The sequence below is a fragment of the Sinocyclocheilus grahami genome, unplaced genomic scaffold (assembly GCF_001515645.1).
Source record: "Sinocyclocheilus grahami isolate Dianchi unplaced genomic scaffold, SAMN03320097.WGS_v1.1 scaffold657.1, whole genome shotgun sequence".
NCBI lineage: Eukaryota > Metazoa > Chordata > Actinopteri > Cypriniformes > Cyprinidae > Sinocyclocheilus > Sinocyclocheilus grahami.
Window position 1 is genome coordinate 462,252 of NW_015505836.1, and position 23,184 is coordinate 485,435.

Here is a 23,184-nt window from a genome sequence, read left to right on the forward strand (position 1 = left end):
GAAAAAGAATAGAGCAAGCTAATGTTAGAGGCCTTTTTTGCTTTTTGTTAATTGAATAATAAATAAAAAGATAAACTAGTGTTAGGTTTTTTTTTTTTTTAAAGAAAACAAGCAGTTAGTAAATGAATAGAGGGCAAGTCTAAAGTTTTTTTTTTTAAGAATAGAATTGGAATAGAGAGTGCTAGAGTTAGAGGGTCAAATAAAGATGTAAGAGATCTGTTTTTAGCTGATTCTTGCAGCTGGCTAAGGACTCAGCTGCTCGGATTGAGTTGGGCGGGTCATTCCACCAGGAGGGAACATTTAATGTAAACTTCTGTGAAAGTGATTTTGTGCCTCTTTGGGATGGCACAATAATGCGCTGTTCACTTGCAGAAGGCAAGCTTCTAGAGGGCAAGGATAGAGCAAACTAACATACTTTCAATCACAAACTCATCAGTCTGATTTTAGTCAGAGGATGTAGGTTGACCAATACCTTTAAGGCTGCCACCTACTGCTTGCCAAAAGTGCAGTGAACTTAATATTTTCCCATACAACATGCTAAATCAGCGACAGACAGAAACCAAAACTGATGACGTGCTTACTGCTCCTTTCATCCAGGAGCCTTTAGTTTGCTCTATCCTAGCCATAAATTTGAGGTGACATCAGCCTCCGCATGATCTACTAGTCATAATGATTTCAGGAGAGTTCAGAATAAATCAAGCTTAACATTTTATTTGTCAGATAAGAATGCATCATGCCAATTACATAATCAAACAATTAGAAGTCAATTCAGAAAGGATAATGCAATTGTGAATCACACTGCAGCCACATGGCCATTCTATGCTCCCTTTACATGGATTACTGTAGCTGTATGGGAAATAACCAAGTGTTCCACATAGGAGACACACAAATTCAACAGTCACACATATAACTTGAAATTGCTGGACAATTCCAGTGCTACGTACAGTTCATACAACAGTTACAGTAAAGCAATCATGTGTTTTAAAGAATAAACTCAGTCTATGTGTACATAGTAGTAGCACAAACAACCATAATGTGTGTTTTATGAGCACAATGCATTTAACCCAATTACAAATTTGAAAATGCAAAGAAATGCATACGTGACAGCAGAGAGACACACAACACGTGAGAGTTATGGATGCAGAGCTCCTGAGACTCAGGCACACTGTGTGGGGATTTTCTTGTTACAGAATCCCGAAATGCTATTTTACCTTCGCTTATATATTCAGATCAGAACAAAGAAACCTTTAAATTAGTTGTAAAAACATAAAAGACCTTTTGGTTGATCAAAATCCGTGACCCAAGGGTCACACCTGGCCGGAGATGGGTAAACATTCTCACCAGATCCTGAGGAAGACACGAATTCTTTAAAAGTTCTTAATCGTTCTCATAATATGAACACTGTAAAATTGACACCATTTTACCAGTTACACTGAGACATTTAAAATTCACTACAGAGGATCCAATCTATTTTGTCAAAATGCTATTATTACAGCTTCAACTGAGGGTGCTCTTGCTTGCTATTGAGCTAGAACCACTGTAGATCTGGGCCTGTATGACCATTTAAACAACAGCTCAATATTTTATTTAAAGCATAATTTACTTTCCGTAGTATCGATAGTCAAAATGTCATGTGAAGTCAAATGTCCCGGTGTGCTTTCTCTTTAAACAAAAGAGAACGTGTTTCGAGAAGTTTTGATGCATTTTATGGACTCAATAGTGTTTCTTAAATGTGGTGATTAAGAAACAATATCGAGAAACAAAATCAAGCTAACCAGTCAAAGACTGTATTTAGATAGATGTATATTATATAGATATTTTTAAGTATTAAGTAATACCTTTTAAGTATTTTTAAGTAATAAATGGAAAGCAAAGTTACGTTTGCATTGCTATATTCTATTTTCTTACAATTTGATCTGGTGTTTTTTGACAATTCGTAAAATACCAACGGCTAAAAAGTAACTAGTACTTTAAATGGTTTTTGAGAAGAGTACTTTGTACTTTTACTTGAGTACAAATTTTCAGTAGCCTATACTGTTTTGCTAAAGAACCAAAACCCACAACAACACTGACCAAGCAAATAAATATAGTAGACAATTTGATAAAAAAAAAAGACAAATTATTTTTGTTTTCTTGCCACAAAATTACATTTTATTATGTGTTATGTATGCACACATATACAGTACGAACACACTCGCACACAAGGAAACACACAGGCACAGAAACGTGTTGTCAGCGATGCTCTGACGATTTTAAACTAGTACTTTAAATGGTTTTTGAGAAGAGTACTTTGTACTTTTACTTGAGTACAAATTTTCAGTAGCCTATACTGTTTTGCTAAAGAACCAAAACCCACAACAACACTGACCAAGCAAATAAATATAGTAGACAATTTGATAAAAAAAAGACAAATTATTTTTGTTTTCTTGCCACAAAATTACATTTTATTATGTGTTATGTATGCACACATATACAGTACGAACACACTCGCACACAAGGAAACACACAGGCACAGAAACGTGTTGTCAGCGATGCTCTGACGATTTTGTCAGTAAAATAGTTTAGCAAGCTACATGACATTTCTCCCTCTCTTCAATAACTTTGATAGTAGACTAAAGCAGTTATTAATTTTCAAACCTCCGTTACTAGGTCTAAAATTTATTTTTGAAATTAGCATCAGAGGAGTGGGATGAGATGCGTTAGTTAATCCTACATACACTCTAAAAACTGCTGGGTTAAATACAACCCAGTGCTGGGTAAAATAGGGACAAACCCAGCAATTGGGTTGTTTTGACCCAGCGGTTGGGTTACTACCCAGAAGGTTGGGTTAAACATTTAAGCGGTTGGGTTAAACATTTAACCCAACCGCTGGGTCAAAACAGCCCAATTGCTGGGTTTGTCCCTATTTTACCCAGCACTGGGTTGTATTTAACCCAGCATTTTTTAGAGTGTACAAGAGCATTTTAAGGACAAAAACCTGATGAATGTCTTGAAATGCAACATCTGAACAATATTTGAGGTGTGGTAACCATAGTATAAGCAGAATAATTGACATCGCAACTGGGTTGTAGGTTGCCAGGTTGAGGTCACAAACAGGTTGAAATTTGTATGTTGTGTCAATTGTGTGAGTAGGATGCGTTTCATACAAGATCGGGCAACTGGAATATTGACGCAGTTATTCATATAATGAGGTTTGGGCCATACAAATTGTGGGAGTTTCCCGGGAGAAATAACAAAATGGGAGGGGGCCCAGAGATGGGTGTGAAATACGGGAGACTCCCGGGAAAAATGGGAGTGTTCAGAGGTAAGATCACCACCTCGGGTGTTCATGATTTTCTAATAATTCAACGGCCCGTCGCCAATTATTCCTTGCATAGAAAATGGTTTGACATAATCTACCGCTGAGTAAGTCCATCCAGTTATCCAGCTGAATGAAATGCTTTCAGTGCATTGTACTGAATCCCTGAGAAAGAGTCTTGGTCTGAATATAAGCATATATTCTGCACAGAAACATCTGAATCCAGTTCAGATCATGGTAGTAGGGAGAATAAAAAGAACTTCATGCATCTCCTCCTTCAAAAATCTTAAGTGAGAAAAGAAATCATCTTGCGTCTGATGGTAAGATGACTCTTTGTCTCTCCGGTCTTCGTCTGGGACTGTAGGGTCTCTGGTGGGAGGAGGTGGAGGAGCACATCTCTTAAAAACCCAGCTATGGAACATACACTTTCAAAAATAGATAGATAGAGAGAGAGAGAGAGAGAGAGAGAGATACTGGGCCTTTTGCTGTTTTCGGTCATGTTGGACCAGAATCACTAAACACACTATAGTTATGTAATATCAATTTGCTTAAATCCTTGTAGAGTCATTGGGCCTCATTTACGAAACGAACGTACGACAGAAAATTGAGCGTACGGTCGTTTTAACGCAAAATGTGGAATTGATCAATATGGACGTGAGCGGTGGCTACGATCAAATCTCACGTCTGGTCTCAGCTCGTGTACGCAAGTTTTTGAGTTAGCTGAACTTGCGCACAGCATAGTAAATACGGTGGAGAATTGTAGATTGACAGCATTTTGTTCATTTTTATATTCTTGACCGTCAAATGAAGCTCATTAATCGATCGTTAATCAATAAAATTAGAATGTCTTTTTTTTTTTTTTTTTGTACAGGGCTAAAATCTCTTATTTAATCTCTTTGTTGAAAGCAGCTCCATTCTTTCATGCTTCCTGAAGCATGATGTGCCCTTCCTTTTCGCTGAAGTGCATTAATTCCTTTAATTTACCATTGTGTCACAACAATTATAATGACATATGACTTATGATTCTTGTTTATCTCTGTGTGTTCTAGGTGAATAATGATAAAGTTTACTGGCAGAGGAAATGTGATGGAACATTTGGTGTTGTCCATGTTGAGAAGGATGTAGTAGGTCACTGCATCAGCACCAAGGCTGTTGGCTCAGATCAACGTGTGGATATCACAAATCTCTACAAACACCCACTCGGTAAAAAACACATGCATTTCCATCTATTCCAGCACTCATTACTTTGAACCATGGTGCTTATACTAGTGATGAATGTTGGTGTTTCTCCTGTGATTCATCACTCTCTAAATTTTCCTTTTACTTTCATTGATCAGGTTCTTCTGAGAAGTGCACTGCTTTGGAAACAGCTCTTCGTCATGGCTCCAAGCGATGCACTTACCCACTGCCCTGTGCTGAGGATGTTGTCTGTGAAGTCAACCTGAAAGGGGATGGATCATGTGTGGGCAAAGATGCTGTGCTTTGCATCAATCTAAAAAACAAATGCAGCTCACCTCGAAGCGTCACCCTCTACAGCCAGGCTGCAGCCATGTACTACACCAGAGTCAGAAAGACCTTCCTGAAGAAAGACCACACATGCATTGAGCTCAAGCCCTCTGAATGTGAGAAATTATAAAGTTTTATAAGAGTTGCAATACATGAGACCACGCAGTTGGTATAGTGCAGCTTATGGGTAAAGAAACTTGTAATGAAAGCATGAGTATTCATTCAACATTTGTCACTTTTCCCCACAATAGGCAGACCTCTGGACTATTAAAAAAACAAGGCTTATTCCTCTTGTCATTTAAAATTAGTAATACATACTTGTCTTATATGCTTTCCATAACATTGAATTTTATATTTACATAAATCCAAACTTTTGCAGACTGCTCGTTTCTAAAACCTCAAAATATTAAAATAGAGCATTGCTTCGCTGGTATTAAAAGATAAAACATTTCAAGTCAAAAAAAGAATCAAAACAGAACTGAGAGTGAAAAATTTAAGGGGGTCTGAATACTTTCCGTACCCACTGTATATATATAAAATGGTCTGACATCCTAATCTACCGCTGAGTAAGTCCATCCAGTTATCCAGGTGAATGAAATGCTTTCAGTGCATTGTACTGAATCCCTGAGAAAGAGACTGCGGTCTTGGTCTGAATAGAAGTGTATATTCTGTACAGAAACATCTGAATCCAGTTCAGATCATGGTAGTAGGGAGAATAAAAGAACTTCATGCATCTCCTCCTTCAAAAATCTTGTTAAGTGAGAAGAGAAATCATCTTGTAGGCTCTGATTCTCAACAAGGCATTGATTCATGAGTAAGACTTCAGTGAGGTTGCAAAGTCCTAAAATAGTATTCTGGCTTCATAAAGAACAGGTCAGTCAGGATTGGTCTGAAGGGGTCTTGTGTCTGATGGTAAGATGACTCTCTGCTCATCTATCCGTTTGCCCTGGGAGCGAAGGATGAGGCTGAAGAAGTCTTCATCTGGGACTGTAGGGCCTCTGGTGGGAGGAGGTGGAGGAGCACATCTCTGATCATCCAGTCTGGATCCCTGTACAAGCCAAAAACAGCTATTGAACATACGCTTTCAGAAAGAGTTAATCGTTCCATGCACCCATATGATAACATTAACCTGGCACTTAATCAGCATGTCGAAGAAGTCTTCATCTGGTTCTCTGTTATCGGCCGAGGCCATGAGTTTGCTGAGAACGTCCCGGCTGTGGCGCGGGTCCAGCCGGATACCCGGGAGACTGTCCACACTAGCCCGCTGCTCGTCCAGCCGACGGCTCTGTGAGCTGTCCAGCGGGTCTAGGAAATGGCCAGGCTGTGCCGAGGCCTCCGCTTCGGGCGTGGAAATAGCTGAACAAGGTTAAAAACAGAGCAATTTAAAGCAGGCCCATTTAAACATTGCTAAAATATATACACACACATACACACAACACAACAAGTTGATACTTTTATTCAGCAAGGAAACAATAAATTGGTCAAATGGTGTCAGTAAAGACATTTCTATTATAACAAAAATTAATTAAATTGATTTCAAATAAATGGTTATTTTTTTAACTATTCATCAAAAAATATTACCAGTTTCTACAAAAATATTAAGCAGCACAACTGTTTTCAATATTGATAATAAGAAATGTTTCTTGAGCAGCAAATCAGCATATTAGAATGATTTCTGAAGGATCATGTGACACTGAAGACTGGAGTAATGATGCTGAAAATTCAGCTTTGCATCATAAGAATAAATTACTTTTTAAAATATAATACAATAGAAAACAGTTATTTTAAATTGTAATAATATTTTACAATATTAGTGTTTTTACTAAATTTTTGATCAAATAAATGCAGCCTTGATGAGTATGACTTCTTTCAAAAACACTAAAAAAAAAGAATTGTTAAAAAAATAAAAAGAATGGAAAAGTGTGTGTGTGTGTGTGTGTGTGTGTGTGTGTGTGTACCTTGTATTTATCACGTTATGGGGACCAAATGTCCCCACAAGGATAGTAATACTAGTAAATTTTGACCTCGTGAGGACATTTTTGAGGTCCCCATGAGGAAACAAGCTTATAAATCATACAGAATGAGTTTTTTTGAGAAAGTAAAAATACACAAAGTTTCCTGTAAGGGGTAGGTTTAGGGGTAGGGTTGGTGTAGGGCAATAGCACATACAGTTTGTACAGTATAAAAACCATTACGCCTATGGAGAGTCCCCATAAAACATGGAAACACAACATGGGTGTGTGTGTGTGTGTTAATTTATTTTTATGTTTTAATATGCAAAAGTAGAATTTGACATTCGGCCATAAACAACAGGACATTTTGGTTTCTGTTTGTAACACCTATTTGAAACATCAAGTATGATTGGCTGTGATTTTGTCATGTGACACGATACTCTAGTGTTCAGTGTTTTGCTCGGCACATTGCTTGTCGCAATGTATGCACTGCTAAACGCTGGTATAATTATTACAAACTAAAGGTGCATGCACACTGTCACTGTCTGTTATTTGCTAGTAGGTTTGGTTAATTTCTGCTCCCATTGTTTCACTTTAAATCACCTGCTCCTACTTTTCTGATTTAAATCAGTGTGAATCCACCTTCAATGATTTTGCACCTTCATATACAAGTATAGAGGACAGTGAGGGAGGACGACTCACGTTTCTTCAAGGCTACAGGCGGGGTTTCACAGGGAATGGAAGGGTGAACACGGTTCAGGCCGTCCTGTAACGAGCACCTTTGGTCATCCATGCGACTGCCTTGAAAACGGCTCAGAAGATCAAAAAAGCCATCGTCACCCAGAGTGTCTGGGGCGTACTGTGGGAAAAGCCATTCAAGGAAAGGATAAAAATTTGAGTATATTTACTTTTTATGATTTATCATTTAAAATGCCAACCTGCTATTGGTCATGTGTCATTCAGAAAAGATTAGTATTTGACCTGTTTGTCCAGACGGGCTAAAGGTGGGCTGCTGCTGCTGTGGTTCTCAGCTGGAGGACTGGAGTTTGACCCATTCAGCCTGTGTTTTTTGCTCCTGAAGCGATTGATGAAGAAAGGTTTAGAAGATGTCTTGGCTATGGATGATTTGGTTGGCGATTTGGTTTGCTGAGGGGTTGTAGACTCCTCACAGGCCTGGCCCTGGACAGATGAGGCATTAGCAAACGATTTGATATGCAATACTATGAAGTCTAAATTTTGACACTGACTTGTCTCACCGTATTTTTGTCAGAGCTGAGTTTCATGAGCTCCATGTTCTCCATGTTGTGTCTCCTGCTTCCTCTGGATCTTCCATCTACAAAACCAGAAAGAAGCTGTGACCCGGACTCATTCTGTAGATCAGTTGTGCTAAAAGCATATATGTGACCCTGGACCACAAAACCAGTCATAAGGGTCAATTTTATGAAATTGAGATTTATACATCATCTGAAAGCTGAATAAATAAGCTTTCCATTGATGTATGGTTTGTTAGGACAATATTTGGCCGAGATACAACTATTTGAAAATCTGGAATCTGAGGGTGCAAAAAAAAATCTAAATATTGAGAAAATCGCCTTTAAAGTTGTCCAAATGAAGTTCTTAGTAATGCATATTACTAATCAAAAATTAAGTTTTGATATATTTACGGTAGTAAATTTACAAAATATCTTCATGGAACATGATCTTTACTTAATATCCTAATGATATTTGGCATAAAAGAAAAATCAATAATTTTGACCCATACAATGTATTTTTGGCTATTGCTACAAATATACCCCAGCGACTTAAGACTGCTTTTGTGCTCCAGGGTCACATATTGCGTACATTTTAGTATTTGTTTCTGTCAAGCATATTAATCATGCACAAAGTAATTTTGTACATTTTAAATGTATATATTTATTTATGTGATATAAAAAAAATTAAAGAGCAGCACAAGGAGGATATTCAAGCCAATTTGAGTTTAAACAAAATGTACAGCTTTCATCCAGTAGGTGGCGCTATCACCAAACACTAAACATGGTACTCTCAAACGAAACTTTAATATGCCAAAATACAGCATAAACTGCATATTTTAAAACTTGTATTGCCATTTTTTGCATTTTTTTTTTTTAGCTATTTGACAATTATTAAGATATTTTAACAGTTGTATTGCAAACTTCTGAATATACTTAATATTCTAAGATGGCTTAAATGGGATTTTGTTTTCAATTTATTACGTTTCTCAATAATAACATGAAAGTACTATTTTTGTTAAAAAAATACTTTGTGGTTTGTACTTATCACAACTATAATTTTGTTTATCTATGTTTGCACATTTTAGTGCTTTATTGTATTACCTTTATTTTTTATTATATGATTCTTTATATGTCCTATTTTTATTTTCATAAAATTATTTTTTTTATGATTATGATTATTTTATTGTTGTTTCTCCAGCACTCTATATATAAAAGAAAATATAAATAAATCATAATTAATAATAAAAAAAAAGTTAATAAAAAAAAATAATAAGACAAAATTACATGCAATAACCCTATAGTAAGTACATGTTGTTAAATAATATTACTAAGTACTTAAATGTATAATTACACTGTAACAAAGACAACATGAAATAAAGTGTAACCAAACTTTGTGCACCTTTAAGGATTTTTGTACAAATTGAAATTCAACAGCCATTTGTGGTTTTAAAGTTGTGTGTGCTGTTACCAGGTAGACTGCTGTCACCGGGCGGACTCTCAATGAAGGCAGAGCTGTTAGTGTTGGAATTATTCTGCTTCAGACCCAAAACTAACTGCAGATCAGATACGTTCATTCGAGCCGTCAGCTCCGCACTACGGTCTCCAATCTGAGCAGCACACACACACACACACACACACACACACACACACACAGGAAGGAAAAAACATTACTGGAAGTGCTTCTCCACAAAACACGAACACGCAGAAGCCAGCTTAAGTCACATTTCACCTCAAAATCAAATGAAAGAAATACGAATATTTACCCTCACATTATTTTTATGAAAATTAAGCAGAAAAAGTCCTCTTCTGCTTTCTTGCATTTCACCTCTAGCTTGTTTCCTAATCGAATCTAGTGTTCTAATAAAGCTGACTTTATCAGAACAGGTCTAATGCTACATAAGCAGAAAAGAAAAGTCACCTTAGAGGAAATGATTTAGAGATTTCAGTGGAATAACAATGACAAATCATTCACAATAAGATCAGGAACGTGCATTAAGAAAATAAATCGGTTCAATTTGGATGTTAAATGTGTTTTTAATCAAAAAAGTGTGTTGTACAAAATTTGATTTATGCCGATTAAATAAAATAAATGTATCAGAGACAGTAATTGGGAAAAATGCTAACTTGCTTTTAAGAACTGCGAATTTGGGGTGAAAAAGATCTTAACTGTCATAAAAATAATGTCATGATCAGAGTTACTATTGTTAAAAAAAAAACCGATTTTATTACTTGAAATAAAACAACCATTAGCTGAAATAATATACAAAAAAGCTAGCTGCCAAGGCAACATTTCTTGTTTTCTTTTAGTTTAAGTTAAATTACTAAAATTGCTCAAACTAAATCAACTAAAAATACAAACTCAAACTTAATAAGAACTGTAGAGAGAGAAAAACTTTAACAAAAATTCAAATGAAAACAGAAAATATAAAAATGTAATTTAATTCAAAATATGAACTAAAATTATAATAGTATGGTAATGATATTAAAATAACAATCATAATACACAAATCTTAATCCTAAAACAAGCTTCTTTTTTCAATTTAAAACATAATTTCTTGCTATTCTTTCTTTTAGATTTTTCTTTTCCTTGAGATTCACCCGCGGGCTTTACTGTGCAGACAGGAAGTGTGTTGGTGTTATCTCCGCGCACGCGCGCACACACACACACACCTCTTTGGAGATCTCCAGATGTTTTTCAGCGAAGCTCATAGCCTGCTCGTGGTTTCCCAGTGCGGTGTAGGCGTTTCCTAAACTCCAGCACGCTCTCCCTTCTCCGATCCTACACACACACAGAGACAGAGACAGCGTTAGACGTCAGGAAGAGCAGCAGCACAGACAGGAAATGTCAGTGACAGTGTACCTGTCCTTGAGGTCCTGAGCTATGATGAGATGTTTGAGGTGATAGTCTATGGCTCTCTCATAGTCCTGCAGGAGCGTGTAGGTGTTGCCCAGACTGTAGCAGGCCTGAGCCTCCACGGCCCTGTCCTTCAGCTGCCGCACCAACTGCAGCGTCCGCCTGCAGGAAAAACACACCACAATCATCTCATCATATGATTCCAGCTCATCTAACAGCAAAGTACAGACGTGCATGTTTTTTTGGACTTGTACCATAGTAATGTCATATTTTAGCCATTGTACTTGTATATAAGACTGCTGAAGAAATCCATGCATGAGACTCCCAGTATATCTGATCCCAGTCTATTCAAATTTCTATATATGCTACATTTTGGTTAAGGTTGAAGGTTTCGATGAATAAAGGTTTTTCTCTCTGCCTTGCAAGGAAAAAAGTGACAATAAACATGGCTATAATATAATGTCTATATTAATGGAAATTGAATAAATAGGAAAGTGGAAAATAAATCAATTATAATTTGTAAATTAATTATAATAAAATAAACAATAATGTAAAAAAAGGGGAAATAATCATGGTTGTTGCTTTTTTTGTCTCTGTCTTGCAAGGACAAATATGACAATGAACATTACTTATAAGGGCTAAAATATAACGTCTATAATAAAATAAATAGAAAAGTGGAAAGTACATTAATTATAAAATAAAATAAAAAAATAATCACGGTTGTTGCTTTCTTTATATTCCTTGCTTTAGACATTACGTTTAACTTAGAATAGAATATTTATCAAAAAAAATTGCTGTTGTGGCTTTGTTTGTTTTCCTTGCTTTGTATATTATGTTAAAAACTTGGAATAAAATATATAAAAAATAAAAAATAAATAAAAACAAAACAAAATGCCAACTGACTTGTAATGCTCAGCTGCAACTTCAAATTGTCCAAGGAATATGTATGCATTTCCAAGGTTACAATATGCTCTCCGCTCTGCAGCTCTGTCTCCAAACTCCTTTGCAATAAGGAGACGCTGTAAAATCAAACAAACAAACAAAAAACATGATTTATTTTTACAGCCTAATTAAGCCTAATTCATGAAACATGAACCCTGCTGATTTGTTCATCACGAGCATTTTCTGCACGACAGATGCACAGAGTACAACACTGCAAGTTTCTGCATTATTATTGTACATTTAGTAATATTTACTCTTGCAATACATATATAAAATTGTAAACATAATAATACAGACCTTTTCTGTACAGTAATCCAACATTTATCAGTTTGTGCATTTTTAGTCCATTTTAATGGAAACCACAGGCGTGTTCATTTAGGAAACTCTCCGTATGAAATACCTGTTCGTGAGCCAGAACAGCATCCTGGAAGTTTCCGAGCAAATAGTGCGAGTTGCCAAGGTTACCGTAGGTCCTGCCCTGTGCCGCTCTGTCCCCCAGCTCTTTCACAATGGCCAGATTCGCTCTTCAAACCGAGAGGTGCAGTATTAGATACAGTGGCGGGGATAAAACAATAAAAGCTTTAGCATGCCTTTGGAAAACACTGCTGCAGTCTCTGCAATGTTCTTTCAGAAATGAAATATTTTGTCTTTTGGCACATGTGTGTCGTCTACACACTGGTTTGGGTGTTCAGAAGAATGAAAACAACAAATGCTGGCTGGCTCACTCGTAGTACTCTGTTGCTTTCTTCAGAGCGATGCGTGCCACCTCGGGAAATTCTCCAGGGTCCATACCGCTCCAACATATGTTCTTCCCCTTGGCGTGGTACACATTCCCGTAATTATACAGCGCTCGGGCCTGCCCCACCTAACAAAACCACACACAGACACGCACACACAACAGTCAGTCCACACGCACCGCTCATTACACACCTAAAACGGATCGACGGCTTGCATTTAAACTATGTTTATGGTCAGTTAAAATAGATCAAGTGGTGTCTCGGGATAACAGGACTTCCAAAAACATCCGACGCAGACTTGGCCATGAACTATTCAAACGGAGAACAGAAAGATTTTGTCGTCATGTACTCGCCCTTAAACATTGGAGATATAAAAAAAAATAGACCATAATAATATTAAAAATGTATGTAATCAACACACACATTTTTACTCTATAAGTGTTTAAAAATATGAAGAATGTATCCTTATGACAATTTCCAAAGTAATCTCATCAGTTTGTTTGTTTATTTATATATATATATTTTAATAGTTTATTTTTCACCCGCGGGCTTTACTGTGCAGACAGGAAGTGTGTTGGTGTTATCTCCGCGCACGCGCGCACACACACACACACCTCTTTGGAGATCTCCAGATGTTTTTCAGCGAAGCTCATAGCCTGCTCGTGGTTTCCCAGTGCGGTGTAGGCGTTTCCTAAACTCCAGCACGCTCTCCCTTCTCCGATCCTACACACACACAGAGACAGAGACAGCGTTAGACGTCAGGAAGAGCAGCAGCACAGACAGGAAATGTCAGTGACAGTGTACCTGTCCTTGAGGTCCTGAGCTATGATGAGATGTTTGAGGTGATAGTCTATGGCTCTCTCATAGTCCTGCAGGAGCGTGTAGGTGTTGCCCAGACTGTAGCAGGCCTGAGCCTCCACGGCCCTGTCCTTCAGCTGCCGCACCAACTGCAGCGTCCGCCTGCAGGAAAAACACACCACAATCATCTCATCATATGATTCCAGCTCATCTAACAGCAAAGTACAGACGTGCATGTTTTTTTGGACTTGTACCATAGTAATGTCATATTTTAGCCATTGTACTTGTATATAAGACTGCTGAAGAAATCCATGCATGAGACTCCCAGTATATCTGATCCCAGTCTATTCAAATTTCTATATATGCTACATTTTGGTTAAGGTTGAAGGTTTCGATGAATAAAGGTTTTTCTCTCTGCCTTGCAAGGAAAAAAGTGACAATAAACATGGCTATAATATAATGTCTATATTAATGGAAATTGAATAAATAGGAAAGTGGAAAATAAATCAATTATAATTTGTAAATGAATTATAATAAAATAAACAATAATGTAAAAAAAGGGGAAATAATCATGGTTGTTGCTTTTTTTGTCTCTGTCTTGCAAGGACAAATTTGTCGTCATGTACTCGCCCTTAAACATTGGAGATATAAAAAAAAAATAGACCATAATAATATTAAAAATGTATGTAATCAACACACACATTTTTACTCTATAAGTGTTTAAAATATGAAGAATGTATCCTTATGACAATTTCCAAAGTAATCTCATCAGTTTGTTTGTTTATTTATATATATATTTTAATAGTTTATTTTTATCAATATATAAATGCTATTTCAATTATCTGTGTTTTGTTTACTTTACTAAAAAAATATTATCAGTCAACAATCTATGACCATTTTAGCGTTTTATTATATCTGACTTACATCTTTTGTTTTTAAACAATGAGCAAATTATATCAGCAAAAAGAAAACTATATTTAACAGTTAGTTTATTAGTTAGTCAGTTATTTGTATTATTTTATTTATTTACATTTCATTTACATTCCTAAATCAATATTTTCCAATATTTTTTTTGCTTTTATTATATCTGATTGCTTGCTTTTTTCAAGCAATGAGGCTTATTTCTTTTAGCTGAACATTATGAACATTTTCTTAATTTTAGTTGATAACAATATATAAGCACATTTTATGGGAAAGTGATTAAAAAATTTAAAATGAATAAAAAAGTCCTATTACTTACAATCCTATTATTATTTATTTGCTTGAACAGTCAGTTTTATTTTATCAGTTAACAAAACATTACTATTTTATTTATTTATTTATCTATTTTAAGTATTTTATTTATTTATCTATTTTAAGTATTTTATTTAAAAAGTTTGATTTTTATTTGATCAAAAAATCACTGTAAATACAAGCCATTTTATTTATTTATATTTAAACAGTTTATCAATAAATCAATAAATAATTAGTATTGCTTACATCAATAAATAAATTAAATCAGTCAATAAATGCATTTAAAATGCTTTTTATTACATTTCCTCACCATATTTAGATATTTTTCCAAGCAATAAGGTATATTTTTTTTCACTTGGAAGTTTTCTTTGGTTCTGCAAGCATATTGTGACGAGGAGCTGTCAAAAAAGTGCCATAAAAATAGTCAATACGTGATATTCTCAGCCTCATGACGGCGTATGATAGCTGTCAGATCTTATTCACACAAACAAATCTCACGCATGTACTGTGCCTTGACACTAAGTGCCAGGTTTGACATCAATAATGCCATTGATTCATGAGAATCATACTGTAGATTCTTTAAAATATCTTCATTTTGGGTTTAGCTATTGCATTAAAAGGCCCTTTGGTTGTGTTAAACACCTCACCTTATCATGGAGCATCCTGGAAATGTCCAGATGTCTTTGGCAACAAACTGCTGCTTCATCATAGCGACACAAAACCTTCAAAGTGTTTCCAAGGTTACCACTGGCTTTAGCTTCTCCCAGCTGATCTCCGATAGTTCTGAAAGAGTCCGAATAACAAAACATGTTCTTTTAGATAAGGACATAATCCTGCCAGCTTTGAAACAGTGACATAAGCTTCCAGATTCAGACCTGGTGAGCGTGAGGTCATGCCGATGGTATTCCAGCGCCTTGTTGTAGTCGTGCAGGTGGAAGTAGGCATTGCCCAGCTGACTGTAGATGGCACTCAAAATCTGCAGGTCTTCTGTGCCCACCTGGATGGCCGACTCAAAAAAGGAGACACCCGCAAGGTAATCTCCCACTTTACACAGACGCTCACCTTCCAGAGCCAGTTCCAGACATGAGGCCTCCATCCTGCGCGGGACAGTAGAGAGGTGAGCAAAGTGACGTCATGTGACATGTGGCCAAGTATGGTGACCCATACTAGGAATTAGTGCTCTGCATTTAACCCATCCTAAGTGCACACACACAGCAGTGAACACACACACACCATGAACACACACCCGGAGCAGTGGGCAGCCATTTATGCTGCGGCGCCCGGGGAGCAGTTGGGGGTTCGGTGCCTTGCTCAAGGGCACCTCAGTCGTGGTATTGAAGGTGTTTATCATGGATCAAAAAAAGAGCAAGATGTTTATCATGGATCAAAAAAAATAAGTATTTTGGTTAAAAATAAAATAATAATTTAAAGGGCACCTATTATGCAAAATCCACTTTTACATGGTGTTTGGATAAAAATGTGTGTTGGCAGTGTGTGAACCCAACCACCCTACAAATATAAATATCCACCCACTCCTCACTTTTTAATCCCCTTTAAGCCAAATCAGTCTCACTAGGCAAGCCGTTTTGATTCTCTATGCAATGTGACATCACATTGCATAGGGCTGGGCTACAGGGGTTGATTGACAGCCCTGCATTGCCATAGTTTCCGCCCTCAGCGGTTGTACGCTGTCTTCCATTTTCTCCGCTCTCGAGCAGCTGAAACGCCAACAATGCATCGTAAGCAGTCCCGGAGCTCTGTTTGGATGTAAGACTGAACATGAGTGTCTTCATTTTCTCCCAACAACTGAGCTAATGAGCTATAGTGCTTAGCATTTTAACCGTGTTAGTGTGCGTACATTATCAAAGTATTTTAATTGATCAGTGCCACGCTGGTGAGATTAGTTTGCGTCGTGCTGTTCGTTCGGTAGCGCAGTCGCATCGCGCTGTAACATTGCACTGTTTCGTCCCACTTTCAGTGCATTTGGCTTTCCATATGTACAGCTGAACACCGGTTCTCTTGCTCTCAGTCATGTTGCTTCTACTGGCTGTTTATTGTTGTAGATATGCAATGCAGAGAGACATATACACGACGCCCTCTTCTGGAGACGGGGCGGGAATATGCAGCTCATTTGCATTTAAAGTGATACAAACCAAAACAGCTCTTTTTTTAGACACACCCCAAAAATGTCATTTTCTAGCTGTTATAATAAATTATCTGTGGGGTATTTGGGGCTGAAACTTCACACAGACAAATTCTGGGAATTTGTCAAATGGGGCATAATAGGTGCCCTTTGAAAAATGTTAAATAAATGCAATAAATGAATACAAATTTAAATAAGCTCAAAATAAATCAATTGAAAAAAAAAAACAAATAAATAATGAAACAAATAAAAATTATTAAAATAAAAAATAAATGAATAAAAAAAGATTAATTAATGAAGAAAAAATAAATAAAAACAATAACAATAATTATAAAAAATATATAAACATTATAAGTAATAAATAAATAATAATACATAAAAATGCAATTAAATAAATAATAAATAAATAAAATAATAAATATAAGCTACATTTTAAATAAATAAATAACTTAATTAAATAAACAAACAGTCAAACATATATATTTTATTGATTGATTTTCAACCAAATGTCTATTAACTAGAGCTGCAACTAGGATGAGCACAGAGACACAGCGAAAGTAGCGGGGACTGAAATGATAAAATATCGCAGTTTGATATACACGTTAAGACTAGTAAAAGAAAAGAGCAACTTAAACCTAATAAGCAGTTTAGTATTTGTGTTTAAGCATTTTCTAGCATTACATTCAGACACTGTACTTTTATATTTACATACAGAGGCCTTTTTAAGAAGCCTTACAGATGAGGAAGTATAAGGGCCCACATCATCGTAACCGCTTTCATTTTAAGTCTATTTACTGTAAATGCACTTCCTATTAATTTCTACACACTAGGCGACACCAAGTTAAAATGTTTGTCTGTAGAAAACAACAGCATTCCACAGATATGACAGCAAAATCTAGAAATAATTATTACAACACTAACATCATTAGGTCTTTGTCTACGCAAGTTCTTGAAAAGGTCTTTTTGGCTGACATGCACTAAAAACATGATGACTCCCTTATGAACAGTTTAAAGAGTTTCACAGAGTGACTAAGAATCTCAGCTGAAAACGCTTCCATGAAGCAGCAACCAGAAGGCTGACTTGAATGCTTGGAAACGGTCTAAAGCAGGGGTGCCCAAACTTGGTCCTGGAGGGCCGGTGTCCTGCAGAGTTTAGCTCCAACCCCAATTAGACACACCTGAACCAGCTAATCAAGCTCTTACTAGGCATACTAAAAACTTCCCACCAGGTGTGTTGAGGCAAGTTGGAGCTAAACACTGCAGGACACCAGCCCTCCAGGACCGAGTTTGGGCACCCCTGGTCTAAAGTATGACAAAATACGTGTAAAATATAAACATGCATGTTGTATTTGCATACAAGCATTTATTTAAAACATATAAGCTGATCTTTTGTAAAAGATTATGTATATATTTACGGTCACTTTTGATTAATTTAATGCATCCTTGCTGAACAAAAATATTAGTTTCTTTCAAAAAACAATGTTACTAACACCAAACTTTTGGATGGCTTTTCAAACCAACAAGCAATCACCTCCAACACCCCGGCAACACCTTAGCATCCACATATGTCAACTGTGTGCAGGAAAACTCACAAACCTCACCTTTTTTCCTTTCTCTTTTTGGAACTTTCAGCGCACCGTCTAGACATCTTAATCTTTTTCATGACTTTCTCTCCTCTGGTGTGATAGACATGTTTAATTCTCCACGGGGTGCAGCATGAGACCCACGGCTTCGACCCTCTCAGACACATAACGAAACAGACTGACCTCTTCCAAAAGACACCGAATTTCAAGATAACCCCCCTCTGTGAGACCTTTCCCAAGCCTCTACGCCTGGGAGAAGCCTCTGCATAACCAAACCAGGCTTTAGCTTGTAAAATGTTTTGTTGCGGCGGTGACAGGTTACTCTGGGTCTCGCACACATCAGCGGTAAGCCTGCTGATAACAGATGCAACAGTGCGACATGCCAGTGTCATCTACGGACACCCGATGGCAAGCGTCAATTCCAATTATGAGTGAGAGGACACATGGAGATTATCACGCATAAAGGAGGAAAGAGAGTAACTCTAATGTGCTAAACAGCTCCTAAACCCGTTATTCCAGTTGGATGGGTCAACCTCAGAAAAAAAATGCAATGCAGCTTCTGATATTTTTCCACTTACACTAAATGTTCTTTATTGGCATCTATGGTTCCATGAAGAACCTTCAACATTTATGGAACTTTCCACTGCACAAAAAGTTTTTTTTTTTTAAAGAACTTGAGTGCTATCTACATAATTATATATATTTTTTTTTAGTTCTTCACACTAAAAAAAATGAACTGTTCAGTAAAAATTTTATTTGGGGAACCAAAAATTGTTCTTCCATGGCATTGCTTAAAAAAAACACCTTTTGGAACCTCTATTTTTTTAAATAAAGGTTCTTTAATGGCAATGGTTCCATGAAGAATCTTGAACAATTATGGAATCTTTCCATTGTACAAACTTTGTTCTTTAAAAGAAAATGTTCTTTTAAGAACTGTGAATCCCCCCTTTTGGAACCTTTATTTTTAATAGTGTAATTACTTAGTTTTGCTTGCTAAGTCATGCTTTACTATTACTTACTCATACTCAAGGTTAAGGATTAGAACAAACCCATAAGCCTAAAAATTAAGCTTTGATACTTAGCTAGTCTTGCACCATTTCCGCAACACACATGAATGATACCTCAAATCATGTGACTTGTTGAGGATTGTTTAATTATTCATAACACAATACATTTAGAAGATAAAAAAGCCAAACAAAAACATTAATTTACAGTACACTGAACAAGGGACACAAAACATAACTCGACGTGAGAATCTAGTTAGGCTTTTGGCTTGGGTCAGTAAGCAAGCAACAGTCAGCAACTTTCAGGCAAGTGCACAGTGTTCTTCTGAATATGTGAACAACTAGTTACTCTCTGCATTAATAATAAAAGTTAGCCGAGAAAGTAGAAAGGCGTTAAAGTCTTCAAGGAATAAAGAAATCCAACAAAACTTTCCAGAATTGATTTAAGCTTCTGCTGAAGTAGTGAGATGTTGTCCTGAAGGAGAAAAATAGAAATCTTTTCTAATATTATAAATGGCTTTACTGTTACTTTTGATCAATTTAATGCATCCTTGATGTACAAAAATAGATATTTAAAAAAAAAAATCTTACTGACCACAAATTTTTGAACAGTTTTTAACTTGGGCAGTAAGTACCTCAAACATCCTGGCAAACAACAGAGAAGACCTTAGAAACCACAAGAGAAAGACACGGTATGAAGGCTTTAGAGCTGTGAAGGAATAAAGCAATCCAAGAAAACCTGCCAGAATCGATTAATCTAATTCTGCTGAAGTAGAGTGAGATGTTATAGTGAAGCTCGAATCGACTCCAGCCAGAGAATCAATCAGGTAACCAAGGCCACACTGGGCAAATCCATTAGACCGAGTTAAATCCCGCGCTTTGCCCAGAGTGTCCTCAGCTGTTCACATGTTCTAATTTCTTTATCCTCAGCGAGGTGGGATGCTAGCCGAGCGGCTGATGCCATTTCTCCACTGACCGATGCAAATGACTAATTTGCACCATATATTAACTCGTACCTCTCATGAAGTCATGAATTTCACTGATAATTACTGAAACACCAGGCATATGCTGCTCGTTATTTCGGTTCATTTCTAAAACTCCGACTTTAAAGGACAATACACTGTAAAAATGAAACTTTTGTCATTATTTACTGACCCTCAAGTCTTTCCATGAGTTCTGTGGAACTTAAAAGGAGAAGGTTTAGCACAATGTCTCTTTTCCATACAAAATGAGTTGTGAGCAAAAATGACAACAAATAAGTATTATAAAAGCAGTCCACTTAAATCAGAAGCTATATATTACAAGTCTTCCGAAGCCAAACAAGAGCATTGTGTGAGGAACATGTAGAAGTTGTAAGTTAAGAATGATTTCAGTAATTAAAGGGGTCATATGATGTTGCTAAAAAGAACATTATTTTGTGTATTTGGTGTAATGAAATGTGTTTATGCGGTTTAAGGTTCAAAAAACACATTATTTTCCACATACTGTACATTATTGTTTCTCCTCTATGCCCCGCCTTTCTGAAACGCGTCGATTTTTACAAAGCTCATCGGTCTGAAAAGCGAGGTGTGCTGTGATTGGCCAGCTATCCAGTGCGTTATGATTGGCCGAATACCTCATGCGTGTGACGGAAATGTTACGCCCCTTACCATACTGTGATGATGGCCTGTCAGGCCGGAGCATAATTAAAAAACATGAAAACCCATTATAAACGAGGCATTCGTTGCATCAAGTGGGGACATAATTATGGATTATAATGACTTGTAGCCTACTGTCTTTTTACGCGTTGCGTTGCATCGCGCCACGTAAACATAAAACCATGTCTGCATTTGTGATCGGAGAAATGACAAACAACAAGCCCTACTCTACACTGCCCAAAAAACTCACTTTAAATATAAAAAATATAAAATATAAAAACTCTTTAAATATAAAAAAAACTTAATTACAGTCGGTGAGTCAGAACAGCTGGCATTGTAGCCTACTCTACCAGGATCAGGAAACCATCCCCTTTAAAGATTAAACAAAATAAAATATAATTACATGAAAAACTAAATGAAAATTAGAAATGCTGCACTGGCAAATAATATGTTTCAGTTGTAAATCTAAAATAAAGCTAAATATAAATAAAACAATTAATAGAAATGACAAAAGCACATAAGAAAATTACCAAAACTTCAATGAAAACTGAAAATACTAATATAAAAGTCAATTAAAAATATTAATAATAAATATAGTAATTCTAAAATAACATTGGGTGGTATCGTTCATGACTGAATGCAACATGACAGTTCAAATATGCAGAATGGAGAAGAATACATGAATACTCTATAATAACTTTGACCATAAAATAGAGGAAGAGCCACAGCACAACTTTCAAGGACTTAGAAAATAGGCCTAGTCTTAAATTTGATTTCCATACAATCAAAAGGAGTTGTGACAACAAAAAAAACCCACACACACACACACGAAATAAGTGCTGTAAAAGTAGTCTATTTTAATCAGTGTTGTTATTGTTAACTAAAACTTGGGTAATTAAAATGAATGTTAAAAAATATAGTTAAATGAAAAACGAAGAAGAAAAAAACTTTTTTAAAAGTACTACAATTACTAAAACAGAAAAAAATACTAATAAAAATTACAAAAGCATTAAAACTTCAAATAAATTACTAAAACTTAAAAATAAATAAATAAAACAAAACTGAGAATATAAAAATATTAATAAATAACAATTACATATAACATAAGTACATAAAACATTACTAAAATAAGGTGATGACCAAACGCAATGTAGTAGTTTAGATTGGGGAATGATATCTGGAAGCAGTAGGAAAGATACTCGCTAAACAACTTTTTCAGCATAAAATAGTGCAAAAGTCTCTGTACAGCTTTGGAAGACTTGGAATAAAATGCATGAGTGGTAGACTCCTGTTATGCTAGTATTTTTTTATGCTTTTCAGAGCGTTTATATTAGCGTAAACATCTTTTCAAACATCTCCTTTTCTGTTCTACAAAAGAAAGGTTTGCCATTATATGAAGGTGAGCAAATGATGACGAACTGTTCAAGTTTAGATGAACCATCCCATCCAAACTTCAAGGCCTTGTTGGAGCCATGGCGGAGTAGTTTGTTCAATCCCATTCCCTGCTCGCTCCAATATTTTCTGTAACAGCTGCATGTGTGGAAAGAAACACAGGCCCTTGACTCATCTTTCAGGTCCAGCGTGAGCTCCTGCAGTATTTCAGGATGTACGACAGCAATACAAGAGACAAAATACTAGTGCAACAACTGATGACCCTCCCTTTTAATTTTTAAACGCCTATTAAAAATGTACACACAGGAGATCTCTCGACAAACCTGAGCCCTCATTCACTCGCCTCCACCCGCACACTGTATTACATTTCAAACCCTGTTTATCTGATGGAAAAACAAGTGCACGTCAGTGGATCACATCTGCTAAAGAATGACAAACTCTAGCGCTAAACAACATACTTGAAGTCTTTTGCTTGCTTAAACCAGATAACGAGAGAGGTAGAAGAGAACGGATGCGCTGTAAAACGAGTTAACATATGGTAAGACGGGTCTGTTCTCCTACCTGGAACGAACATGAAACGCTTGATCCTCGTCTTTTGTGATCACATCCATTTAAATTCATAGTAAAAGTCCAAAAACCCAACAGCAAACCTGCAGATTTGGAAATAAATCTAATATCATGTCATCATAACTCTAAAAAAAAAAAAAAAAAAAAAAAAAAGACAAGCATAAAGAGCGAAGATGTCCATGCTTTCACCGGATCTGAATCCTCGTCCATCTGACAGGCGAGCGACACTATGAAAGAGTCTAAGAAATTTGAGCCTCTCTCTCTCTCTCCCCCCCCCCCCACCCC

General features: G+C 36.4%; 1 protein-coding gene across 3 annotated transcripts in view; it reads right to left on the reverse strand.

Moving 5' to 3' along the window:
• Window positions 1–5,300: 5,300 nt before the first annotated feature.
• LOC107558742 (G-protein-signaling modulator 2-like) overlaps window positions 5,301–23,184 on the reverse strand; it is a 21,282-nt gene continuing 3,398 nt past the window's right edge. Inside the window, exons 1-14 of one of the 3 annotated variants that reach the window (XM_016242411.1) lie at window positions 22,894–22,976; window positions 15,449–15,670; window positions 15,221–15,356; window positions 12,531–12,670; window positions 12,206–12,329; window positions 11,767–11,882; window positions 10,870–11,025; window positions 10,680–10,788; window positions 9,478–9,616; window positions 8,013–8,089; window positions 7,738–7,935; window positions 7,459–7,615; window positions 5,934–6,160; window positions 5,301–5,852 (exon numbers count right to left, since the gene is read on the reverse strand). In XM_016242411.1, coding sequence (XP_016097897.1) covers window positions 5,679–5,852; window positions 5,934–6,160; window positions 7,459–7,615; window positions 7,738–7,935; window positions 8,013–8,089; window positions 9,478–9,616; window positions 10,680–10,788; window positions 10,870–11,025; window positions 11,767–11,882; window positions 12,206–12,329; window positions 12,531–12,670; window positions 15,221–15,356; window positions 15,449–15,670; window positions 22,894–22,943 — 2,025 coding nt within the window. In that variant the 5' untranslated portion in view covers window positions 22,944–22,976 and the 3' untranslated portion in view covers window positions 5,301–5,678. Of the gene's footprint in view, window positions 5,853–5,933; window positions 6,161–7,458; window positions 7,616–7,737; window positions 7,936–8,012; window positions 8,090–9,477; window positions 9,617–10,679; window positions 10,789–10,869; window positions 11,026–11,766; window positions 11,883–12,205; window positions 12,330–12,530; window positions 12,671–15,220; window positions 15,357–15,448; window positions 15,671–18,317; window positions 18,591–22,893; window positions 22,977–23,184 lie in introns of those variants that run through there. The other 2 variants (XM_016242410.1, XM_016242412.1) reach the window with 2 other exon arrangements.